The 12,836-nt window shown below is 44.3% G+C and overlaps 1 protein-coding gene across 4 annotated transcripts in view; it reads right to left on the reverse strand.

Annotated features, from left to right (window-relative positions):
* Positions 1-431: 431 nt before the first annotated feature.
* Positions 432-12,836, reverse strand: part of LOC106576265 (chromodomain-helicase-DNA-binding protein 4) — a 46,238-nt gene continuing 33,833 nt past the window's right edge. For all 4 annotated transcript variants that reach the window (XM_045700422.1, XM_045700423.1, XM_045700424.1 and 1 more), the window contains 3 exons: positions 12,146-12,278; positions 3,558-3,753; positions 432-1,859 (listed from right to left, as the gene is read on the reverse strand). In XM_045700422.1, the coding sequence (XP_045556378.1) occupies positions 1,657-1,859; positions 3,558-3,753; positions 12,146-12,278 (532 nt within the window). In that variant the 3' untranslated portion in view covers positions 432-1,656. The remainder of the gene's footprint in view (positions 1,860-3,557; positions 3,754-12,145; positions 12,279-12,836) is intronic.

Raw genomic sequence — 12,836 nt, forward strand, 5'->3', positions numbered from 1 at the left:
CTATGGTTTTATTACTTTATAGATGCAGTTAAATCAGATGATGCCCTTCCACAGACCTTGTAGGTCAAATTATGACGCGTACCATTGGTCATTTAAGCAATAAGGCCCGAGGAGGTGTGGTATATGGCCAATATACCACGGCTAAGGGCTGTTAAGCACGACGAAACGTGGAGTGCCTGGACACAACCCTTAGCCGTGGTATATTGGTCATATACCACAAACCCCTGAGGTGCCTCATTGCTATTATAAACTGGTTACCAATGTAATTAGTGCAGTAAAAATACATGTTTTGTCATACCCGTGGTATACGGTCTCATATACCACAGCTGTCAGCCAATCAGCATTCAGGGCTCGACCCCACCCAGATTATAATACAATGTAATGTGTCCAGGTAATAATGCCCTCACATAATAAAGGGCAAAGAAACAAGCTTCACAAACTGTTACCCTTTTTATTGGAGTTCTCAGAAGAAACTGTAACGATAAAAACAACAAGCTGGTACCCATAATAATATTCCAAAATGTAAAAGAACATAACATTAGACTAAGACGTTTAATTGATTTAGAGATTGCCATCATTCTCAATGCAGCCCCGTGTGTCTACACTAGTGGAGCTATTGCATGTCCTTATTTGGGCAAAAAGGGGGCGAGGCCTCTGGGAACATTTGTGATGCAATCGTTCAGGAATGTAGAGCTGCAGGACGGGGCGTGGCCGAGGAGTGGGGAGAGCCAATAACAGGCTAGTGTTATGGACCACCTGAGTGTACAGGTGAAGGGAGCAGTGAAGAGGGGGAAGGGGCAGGAGTGTAACAGAACCAATAATATTCTACTAAAGCATCCTCATCAGTTGATAGTTATTAACAGTCTCTCTGTGGGAAGTATAGAGCAGTCTGCCCACCTACACACCTACACACACACCTACACACACACCTACACACACACCTACACACACACACACACACACACACACACACACACACACACACACACACACACACACACACACACACACACACACACACATACATACATACAGACACAAACACACACACATACACACAAACACTGAGAAGAGGTACACACCCAGAAATGGAATGGGCAGAACAGACATAGTACTAAATTCCACATTATTTCATATTTACCCAATTGAAATTGTACATGTTGCATATCGAATTGAATTCTGCACACCCATAGAACGACGAGTCCACATATTATAGAACCTTTACTTGGAGTGGATAAGTCCATTTGACCCATTCTAATTCTATGGGACAGAGCCAGGTACAAGGCTGTCTATTTTAGAGAGGCTTGGGGAAAGATACAGTGAAAACAACCTCTGTGTGAAGGTTAGACACATAACAAACAGACACAGAGACAGTGCTGCAGTTCATTAGGTAGATACTGTAGAGAAGGTGTGAGTTCCCAGTGGAGAACAGACTGTGTTCCTCCAGGTGTCTTTGGGGGAAGGGGAAGCAGAACATGTGTAGTCTGCTGTGTGTCCAGAGAAGAGGTGTTGGTGGGTAGAGACCTTACTCTACTGTCCAGAGTGTGAGTTTTGATTTGGGGACAGGAGAGGTGCAGAGCGGGGGTGAGATGAGGGTCACTCTCCGATTCCAAAACACGGGTGGGAGAACGCCTAGGGGAGGACTGGCGGAATTGGTCAGCGTGGCACCTGCATCTGCTGCGTGGTCTGTGATTGACTCTGGCCGGTGACCTCGGACCCGCGGCTGGCCAATCGGCTGAGGATATTCCTCTCCGACATCTGCAGCCTCACAGCGACGGGTGGTATACGGGCGATGGTTGCCGGGAGACGGGTGACGTCGGCCTTCATGTCGCTCAGAAGCTCCTCAAGCTGTTTGAGAACTGAAGGAGAGAGACAGAGTTACCACCACCAAAGTCCAACTGACAGAGTTTAGGAAACAATGAAGAGAGGGAGAGAAATAAGAAAAATAGATGATGGAAGTGGGTAAGAACAGCAGAGACAGAAAAGACAATGAGAAAGAAAGAGGGCGAGTCTGTGTGTGTAGCCTACTGTCATGAGGTTGCCCTGTTGGTGAGGTTTATGACCCCCATGAATACATTTCCCCCTTTTCTCTCTCTACTCTACAGAATGGACTCTTGGAAAGCCCTTTGTTAACATAGAGAGTATGGTAACATCAAAAGGTTGGCAACGGAACATATTTCAGTAATCCAATCAGTTGAAAGTATCCGTTGGTACTTAAAGAATATGATGTCAGATCAGTTGTGGTCTGAGACATTATGACTAATGACAGGACGACATAAACTGTATCGTGGAAAGTCTACACATCCTAGTTATCAGATTCACATGGAATTGTTGTGCAATTTAAATGTTTAAATGTGAAAAGATGAAATTTAATTTTAGTTTTTAAAATGAGAGAATCTTTTCATAAGTAAAATATGCTCAATCAGTGGCCACGCCCACGTGAATAGGCATTGGTTGGAAATGATGAACCAACCTCTTTTCTACATTTCTATAAGAGCACCCGTGACCCAATTCACGGCGAACTAAGCCAACCTCAGCGTGAGCTCTGGTTGCGAATGCTTGAACGACTACTACCTAACGAAATGAACATTGTGTCCCGATGACGTGAGGACTGATGTCCATACGTTTGGAAGGGTGATTTTCAACGTGGAGGTGACGATCGCCACGCTGGAACGATGAATGTGACTACACCAGCCAGAATATAGCATGAGCTTATAGTATGGCAACTTGGTATGAACTTTGAACTCTTATTCACTAAAGAAGTGATACATCCTAGACGTCGAGTTATCAGCAGCAGCTGTAAACGTGCGTGGCCTAGGAAAGGATGAACAATCTCTTCAGAACGACAGGGTACTACAACGTATCTGTCCAGAAATATTCTTCAAAGGACAAGGGAGATCTCTGCTGGGCAACCCAGCCTTCCATCTTCAACCAATCTATCGAAGCGCAGCTAAGAGTAAATATATTTCTTGCATTTTCTTTTTCCGAATGGACGGTTATTTAAAATGCATAAGATTCTGTATTTACGATAGCATAGCTTCATAAGGTCCGATAGAGACCTAATCCTTTTGTTCCTCAGTCTTCCCGGGCTTTCATTCAAGCCCAACCCCCTTTCTTTGTGTAACCAGCCATCCTATCGGTTTTGTCCACTAGGGACGTTTTCTTTCAGGACATAATTAGTCATCAATGTATGATCCATCCTGTGTATATGGAATTGTGTGATTATTTAGTAAATAAATAATTAAACCAAATTTTGTATTGCTGATTCAACTTGATAGCCAGGGTTCGTGAAGATAACAAAGAATTTTACGACATTCAGATGAGACTGAATAAGGTGACGATTAATAATTGACTGCTATTGATATAAAAGATTACCAGGTCTTTAAGAGTTTATTCGGAAGACAACAGCTCTATAAACATTCTTCCGTGGTGCCCCGACTTCCTAGTTAATTACAATTATATGATTAGTTTAATCAGGTAATATTAATGACAGAGAATTTATTTGATAAACTAGCACGTCATATATCACTTAATCCATAGTAAAAACACAACACTACCTTTGTGCAGTACTGCGTTGGCAGGCTTGTTCCCTGACATGGACTCCTTGCTGAGGTGTTGGTGGGACTCAGCCAGACACTCCACCTCACTGAAGCGGGTGTTGAGGGCCATGGAGGGGTGGGCCGGGTCCTCAGACATGTTCAGGTAGGCTGCCCTGCGAAGCTGCTCCTCAATCACCAACGCCTGCTCCAACAACTAGAGACAGAGAGAGAGAGAGAGAGGGGGAGTACAGAGATGAGAGAGGGATATGAGGAGAGAGAGGCAGAGAGAGAGAAGGAAGGGATATGACAGGAGGAGAGAGGGAAGAGGTAGAGAGAGTGATTAACAGAAAGGAAGAGACAGTGGGAGAGAGGAAAGAGGTAAACAGAATGATTAACAGAAAGGAAGAGACAGTGGGAGAGAGGAAAGAGGTAGAGAGAGTGATTAACCTGTTGGGGCTAGGGGGCAGTATTTGCACGGCCGGATAAAAAAACGTACCAGATTTAATCTGGTTACTACTCCTGCCCAGAAACTAGAATATGCATATAATTAGTAGATTTGGATAGAAAACACTCTAAAGTTTCTAAAACTGTTTGAATGGTGTCTGTGAGTATAACAGAACTCATATGGCAGGCCAAAACCTGAGAAGATTCCATACAGGAAGTGCCCTGTCTGACAATTTGTTGTCATTCTGTTGCATCTCTATCGAAAATACAGCATCTGTGCTGTAACGTGACACTTTCTAAGGCTCCCATTGGCTCTCTAAAGCCGCCAGAAAGTGTAATGGGGTGTCTGCTGTCTCAGGAGAATTTGTGAGTGTTCAGCCTGGGGACAGTGACACTGGAGATGCGCGTTCATGAGAATTCTCCATTTTTTTCTTTCAGCCTTTGAATGAATACAACGTCGCCCGGTTGGAATATTATCGCTATTTTACGAGAAAAATAGCATAAAAAATGATTTTAAACAGCGTTTGACATGCTTCTAATACGGTAATGGAATATTTTGAATTTTTTTGTCACGAAATGCACTCGCGCATCACCCTTCGGATAGTGACCTGAACGCACGAACAAACCCCCCCCCCCCTCGGCCCCTAGCTGTGCTCTGGACACCATATGTGAACTGATTGCCCCCCCATCTATCTTCAGAGCTCGTGCTACTAGGTGACCTAAACTGGGACACCCCAGCCATCCTACAATCCAATCTCACACAAATTATTAATGAACCCACCAGGTACAAAGCCGCAAACACTGGCACCCTCATAGATATCATCCTAACCAACGTGCCCTCTAAATTCACCTCTGCTGTTTTCAACCAAGATCTCAGCGATCACTGACTCATTGCCTGCACCCGTAATGGGTCAGCGGTCAAACGACCTCCACTCATCACTGTCAAACGCTCCCTGAAACATTTCAACGAGCAAGCCTTTCTAATCGACCTGGCCCTGGTATCCTGGAAGGATATTGACCTCATCCCGTCAGTAGAGGATGCCTGGTTATTTTTTTTAAATGCCTTCCTCACCATCTTAAATAAGCATGCCCTTTTCAAGAAATTTAGAACCAGGAACAGATATAGCCCTTGGTTCTCCCCAGACCTGACTGCCCTTAACCAACACAAAAATATCGTGTGGCGTTCGGCATTAGCATCGAACTGCCCCCGCGATATGCAACTTTTCAGGGAAGTTAGAAACCAATACACACAGGCAGTTAGAAACGCCAAGGCTAGCTTTTTCAAACAGAAATTTGCTTCCTGCAACTCAAACTCTAAAAAGTTCTGGGACATTGTAAAGTCCATGGAGAATAAGAACACCTCCTCCCAACTGCCCACTGCACTGAGGATAGGAAACTCTGTCACCACCGATAAGCCCACTATAATTGAGAATTTCAATAAGCATTTTTCTACGGCTGGCCATGCTTTCCACCTAACTACCCCTACTGCATTCAACAGCACTGCACCCCCCACAGCTACTCGCCCAAGCCTCCCCCATTTCTCCTTCTCCCAAATCCATTCAGCTGATGTTCTGAAAGAGCTGCAAAATCTGGACCCCTACAAATCAGCTGGGCTTGACAATCTGGACCCTCTCTTTCTAAAATTATCTGCCGAAATTATTGCAACCCCTATTACTAGCCTGTTCAACCTCTCTTTCGTGTCGTCTGAGATTCCAATAGATTGGAAAGCAGCTGCTGTCATCCCCCTCTTCAAAGGAGGTGACACTCTTGACCCAAATTGCTACAGACCTATATCCATCCCACCCTGCCTTTCTAAGGTCTTCGAAAGCCAAGTCAACAAACAGATTACCGACCATTTCGAATCCCACCGCACCCTCTCCGCTATGCAATCTGGTTTCAGAGCTGGTCATGGGTGCACCTCAGCCACGCTCAAGGTCCTAAACGACATCGTAACCGCCATCGATAAGAAAAAAATACTGTGCTGCCATATTCATTGACCTGGCCAAAGCTTTTGACTCTGTTAATCACCACATCCTCATCGGCAGACTCAGTAGCCTTGGTTTCTCAAACGATTGCGTCGCCTGGTTCACCAACTACTTCTCTGACAGAGTTCAGTGTGTCAAATCGGAGGGCCTGCTGTCCGGACCTCTGGCAGTCTCTATGGGGGTACCACAGGGTTCAATTCTTGGGCCAACTCTTTTCTCTGTATACATCAATGATGTCGCTCTTGCTGCTGGTGAATCTCTGATCCACCTCTACGCAGACGACACCATTCTGTATACTTCTGGCCCTTCTTTGGACACTGTGTTAACAACCCTCCAGACGAGCTTCAATGCCATTCAACTCTCCTTCCGTGGTCTCCAACTGCTCCTAAACACAAGTAAAACTAAATGCATGCTCTTCAACCGATCGCTGCCTGCACCTGCCCGCCTGTCCAGCATCACTTCTCTGGACGGTTCTGACTTAGAATTTGTGGACAACTACAAATACCTAGGTGTCTGGTTAGACTGTAAACTCTCCTTCCAGACTCACATCAATCATCTCCAATCCAAAATTAAATCTAGAATTGGCTTCCTATTTCGCAACAAAGCATCCTTCACTCATGCTGCCAAACATACCCTCGTAAAACTGACCATCCTACCAATCCTCGACTTCGGGAATGTAATTTACAAAATAGCCTCCAATACCCTACTCAACAAGCTGGATGCAGTCTATCACAGTGCCATCCGTTTTGTCACCAAAGCCCCATATACTACCCACCACTGCGACCTGTACGCTCTCGTTGGCTGGCCTTCGCTTCATAATCGTCGCCAAACACATTGGCTCCAGGTCATCTACAAGACCCTACTAGGTAAAGTCCCCCCTTATCTCCGCTCACTGGTCACCATAGCAGCACCCACCTGTAGCACGCGCTCCAGCAAGTACATCTCTCTGGTCACCCCTAAAGCCAACTCCTCCTTTGGTCATCTCTCCTTCCAGTTCTCTGCTGCCAATGACTGGAACGAACTACAAAAATCTCTGAAACTGGAAACACTTATCTCCCTCACTAGCTTTAAGCACCAGCTATCAGAGCAGCTCCCAGATCACTGCACCTGTACATAGCCCATCTATAATTTAGCCCAAACTACTACCTCTTCCCCTACTGTATTTATTTATTTAATTTATTTTGCTCCTTTGCACCATATTATTTATATTTTAACTTTGAACTTTCTTCAAACTACAAATCTACCATTCCAGTGTTTTACTTGCTATACTTTATTTACTTTGCCACCATGGCCTTTTTTGCCTTTACCTCCCTTATCTCACATCATTTGCTCACATTGTATATGGTCTTATTTTTTTCTACTGCATCATTGATTGTATGTTGTTTTACTCCATGTGTAACTCTGTGTTTTTGTATGTTGTCGAACTGCTTTGCTTTATCTTGGCCAGGTCGCAATTGTAAATGAGAACTTGTTCTCAACTTGCCTACCTGGTAAAATAAAGGTGAAATAAATAAAAAAATGAAAATAAATAAAAAACGGAGCTATTTGAATATAACTATGGATTAATTGGAACCAAAACAGCATTTGTTATTGAAGTAGAAGTCCTGGGAGTGCATTCTGACGAAGAACAGCAAAGGTAATCCAATTTTTCTAATAGCAATTCTGAGTTTAGGTTGTCCCAAACTTGGTGGGTGTCAAAATAGCTAGCCGTGATGGCCGGGCTATGTACTCAGAATATTGCAAAATGTGCTTTCGCCAAAAAGCTATTTTAAAATCTGACACCGCGGTTGCATAAAGGAGTTCTGTATCTATAATTCTTAAAATAATTGTTATGTATTTTGTGAACGTTTATCATGAGTAATTTAGTAAATTCACCGGAAGTTTGCGGTGGGTATGCTAGTTCTGAACATCACATGCTAATGTAAAAAGCTTGTTTTTGATATAAATATGAACTTGATTGAACAAAACATACATTTATTGTATAACATAATGTCCTAGGAGTGTCATCTGATGAAGATCATCAAAGGTTAGTGCTGCATTTAGCTGTGGTTTTGGTTTTTGTGACATATATGCTTGCTTTGAAAATGGCTGTGTGATTATTTTTGGCAGGGTACTCTCCTGACATAATCTAATGTTTTGCTTTCGCTGTAAAGCCTTTTTGAAATCGGACAATGTGGTTAGATTAACGAGAGTCTTGTCTTTAAAATGGTGTAAAATAGTCATATGTTTGAGAAATTGAAGTTATAGCATTTTTGAGGTATTTGTATTTCGCGCCGCGCGATTCCACTGGCTGTTGACTAGGGTGGGACGCTTGCCCAGTGAAGTTAACAGAAAGGAAGAGACAGTGGGAGAGAGGGAAGAGGTACACAGAGTGATTAACAGAAAGGAAGAGAGTGGGAGAGAGGGAAGAGGTAAACAGAGTGATTAACAGAAAGGAAGAGACAGTAGGAGAGAGGGAAGAGGTACACAGAGTGATTAACAGAAAGGAAGAGACAGTGGGAGAGAGGGAAGAGGTAGAGAGAGTGATTAACAGAAAGGAAGAGACAGTGGGAGAGAGGGAAGAGGTAGAGAGAGTGATTAACAGAAAGGAAGAGACAGTGGGAGAGAGGGAAGAGGTAGAGAGAGTGATTAACAGAAAGGAAGAGACAGTGGGAGAGAGGGAAGAGGTAGAGAGAGTGATTAACAGAAAGGAAGAGACAGTGGGAGAGAGGGAAGAGGTAGAGAGAGTGATTAACAGAAAGGAAGAGACAGTGGGAGAGAGGGAAGAGGTACACAGAGTGATTAACAGAAAGGAAGAGACAGTAGGAGAGAGGGAAGAGGGAGAGAGAGTGATTAACAGAAAGGAAGAGACAGTGGGAGAGAGGGAAGAGGTACACAGAGTGATTAACAGAAAGGAAGAGACAGTAGGAGAGAGGGAAGAGGTAGAGAGAGTGATTAACAGAAAGGAAGAGACAGTGGGAGAGAGGGAAGAGGTAGAGAGAGTGATTAACAGAAAGGAAGAGACAGTAGGAGAGAGGGAAGAGGTAGAGAGAGTGATTAACAGAAAGGAAGAGACAGTGGGAGAGAGGGAAGAGGTAGAGAGAGTGATTAACAGAAAGGAAGAGACAGTGGGAGAGAGGGAAGAGGTACACAGAGTGATTAACAGAAAGGAAGAGACAGTAGGAGAGAGGGAAGAGGGAGAGAGAGTGATTAACAGAAAGGAAGAGACAGTGGGAGAGAGGGAAGAGGTAGAGAGAGTGATTAACAGAAAGGAAGAGACAGTGGGAGAGAGGGAAGAGGTAGAGAGAGTGATTAACAGAAAGGAAGAGACAGTAGGAGAGAGGGAAGAGGTAGAGAGAGTGATTAACAGAAAGGAAGAGACAGTGGGAGAGAGGGAAGAGGTAAACAGAGTGATTAACAGAAAGGAAGAGAGTGGGAGAGAGGGAAGAGGTAGAGAGAGTGATTAACAGAAAGGAAGAGACAGTGGGAGAGAGGGAAGAGGTAGAGAGAGTGATTAACAGAAAGGAAGAGAGTGGGAGAGAGGGAAGAGGTAAACAGAGTGATTAACCTCTATGGGCTAGGTGGGACGCTTGCGTCCCACCTACGTAACAGCCACTGCCAGCCTGTGGCGCGATTTTCAAAACCTTAAAAATCCTATTACTTCAATTTCTCAAACATATGACTATTTTACAGCCATTTAAAGACAAGACTCTCGTTAATCTAACCACACTGTCCGATTTCAAAAAGGCTTTACAACGAAAGCAAAACATTAGATTATGTCAGCAGAGTACCAAGCCAGAAATAATCAGACACCCATTTTTCAAGCCAGCATATAATGTCACCAAAACCCAGAAGACAGCTAAATGCAGCACTCACCTTTGATGATCTTCATCAGATGACAACCCTAGGACATTATGTTATACAATACATGCATGTTTTGTTCAATCAAGTTCATATTTATATCAAAAAACAGCTTTTTACATTAGCATGTGACGTTCAGAACTAGCATACCCCCCGCAAACTTCCGGGGAATTCGCTAACATTTTACTAAATTACTCACGATAAACGTTCACAAAAAGCATAACAATTATTTTAAGAATTATAGATACAGACCTCCTCTATGCACTCGATATGTCCGATTTTAAAATAGCTTTTGGTGAAAGCACATTTTGCAATATTCTAAGTACATAGCCCAGGCATCACGGGCTCGCTATTTAGACACCCGGCAAGTTTAGCACTCACCATAATCATATTTACTATTATAAAAGTTTGATTACCTTTTGTTGTCTTCGTCAGAATGCACACCCAGAACTGCTACTTCAATAACAAATGTTGGTTTGGTCCAAAATAATCCATCGTTATATCCGAATAGCGGCGTTTTGTTCGTGCGTTCCAGACACTATCCGAAATAGTAAAGAAGTGTCGCGCGCATGGCGCAATTCGTGACAATAAAATTCTAAATATTCCATTACCGTACTTCGAAGCATGTCAACCGCTGTTTAAAATCAATTTTTACGACATTTTTCTCGTAGAAAAGCGATAATATTCCGACAGGGAATCTCCTTTTCGGCAAACAGAGGAAAAAATCCCAAAGGCGGGGGTCGGGGTCACGCGCATAAGCCCAGTGTCCCTTGATCGGCCACTTGAGAAAGGCGATAATGTGTTTCAGCCTGGGGCTGGAATGACGACATTCTGTTTTTTCCCGGGCTCTGAGCGCCTATGGACGACGTGGGAAGTGTCACGTTAGAGCAGAGATCCTTAGTAAATGATAGAGATGGAAAAGAAGTTCAAGAAATGGTCAGACAGGCCACTTCCTGTAAAGGAATCTCTCAGGTTTTGACCTGCCATTTGAGTTCTGTTATACTCACAGACACCATTCAAACAGTTTTAGAAAATTTAGGGTGTTTTCTATCCATATGTAATAAGTATATGCATATTCTAGTTACTGGGTAGGAGTGGTAACCAGATTAAATCGGGTATGTTTTTTATCCAGCCGTGTCAATACTGCCCCCTAGCCCTAACAGGTTAACAGAAAGGAAGAGACAGTGGGAGAGAGGGAAGAGGTAAACAGAGTGATTAACAGAAAGGAAGAGACAGTAGGAGAGAGGGAAGAGGTAGAGAGAGTGATTAACAGAAAGGAAGAGACAGTGGGAGAGAGGGAAGAGGTAAACAGAGTGATTAACAGAAAGGAAGAGACAGTGGGAGAGAGGGAAGAGGGAGAGAGAGTGATTAACAGAAAGGAAGAGACAGTAGGAGAGAGGGAAGAGGTAGAGAGAGTGATTAACAGAAAGGAAGAGACAGTAGGAGAGAGGGAAGAGGTAGAGAGAGTGATTAACAGAAAGGAAGAGACAGTGGGAGAGAGGGAAGAGGTACACAGAGTGATTAACAGAAAGGAAGAGACAGTGGGAGAGAGGGAAGAGGTAGAGAGAGTGATTAACAGAAAGGAAGAGACAGTAGGAGAGAGGGAAGAGGTAGAGAGAGTGATTAACAGAAAGGAAGAGACAGTAGGAGAGAGGGAAGAGGTAAACAGAGTGATTAACAGAAAGGAAGAGACAGTGGGAGAGGGAAGAGGTAGAGAGAGTGATTAACAGAAAGGAAGAGACAGTGGGAGAGAGGGAAGAGGTAGAGAGAGTGATTAACAGAAAGGAAGAGACAGTAGGAGAGAGGGAAGAGGTAGAGAGAGTGATTAACAGAAAGGAAGAGACAGTGGGAGAGAGGGAAGAGGTAGAGAGAGTGATTAACAGAAAGGAAGAGACAGTGGGAGAGAGGGAAGAGGTAGAGAGAGTGATTAACAGAAAGGAAGAGACAGTGGGAGAGAGGGAAGAGGTACACAGAGTGATTAACAGAAAGGAAGAGACAGTAGGAGAGAGGGAAGAGGTAGAGAGAGTGATTAACAGAAAGGAAGAGACAGTGGGAGAGAGGGAAGAGGTAAACAGAGTGATTAACAGAAAGGAAGAGACAGTGGGAGAGAGGGAAGAGGTAGAGAGAGTGATTAACAGAAAGGAAGAGACAGTGGGAGAGAGGGAAGAGGTAGAGAGAGTGATTAACAGAAAGGAAGAGACAGTGGGAGAGAGGGAAGAGGTAGAGAGAGTGATTAACAGAAAGGAAGAGACAGTGGGAGAGAGGGATGGCTCAACAGAACACAGAGAGTGGTTCAATAGACAGAAGCAGCCAGAAACATCCGCCAGCCCAGCGCACCTTAAACCTCCTGGCCAGGAACTTGTTCTTGATCTCCAGGAAGTTTCCTCGACTCATCTCCCCCTTGAAGGGCTCGTTGAGGATAGCATACTTCACGTCGCTCTGCACGTCCTGCCAGCGAGCGTAACCGTGTCTGAGAGGTGCCACGGTCAAAGGTCATGACATCGTAATGGTTCACAGTTCTCCCACCAACCCTCTGACATCCTGCTGAGTAGTGCAGTGGTCTCTAACCCTGGTCCTATAGGTTTTAGTTCCAGCCCTGCACTAACATACCTGATCCAACTAATAACCTACTCCTCCATACTTTGATTAGCAGAGAGAAGTTGGTACAGAGACGTTGGTACAGAGAGACGTTGGTACAGAGAGACGTTGGTACAGAGAGACGTTGGTACAGAGAGACGTTGGTACAGAGACGTTGGTACAGAGACGTTGGTACAGAGACGTTGGTACAGAGACGTTGGTACAGAGAGACGTTGGTACAGAGACACGTTGGTACAGAGAGACGTTGGTACAGAGAGACGTTGGTACAGAGACGTTGGTACAGAGAGACGTCGGTACAGAGAGACGTCGGTACAGAGAGACGTCGGTACAGAGAGACGTCGGTACAGAGAGACGTCGGTACAGAGAGACGTCGGTACAGAGAGACGTCGGTACAGAGAGACGTCGGTACAGAGAGACGTCGGTACAGAGA

The sequence above is a fragment of the Salmo salar genome, chromosome ssa02, assembly GCF_905237065.1.
Source record: "Salmo salar chromosome ssa02, Ssal_v3.1, whole genome shotgun sequence".
Taxonomy (NCBI): Eukaryota; Metazoa; Chordata; class Actinopteri; order Salmoniformes; family Salmonidae; genus Salmo; species Salmo salar.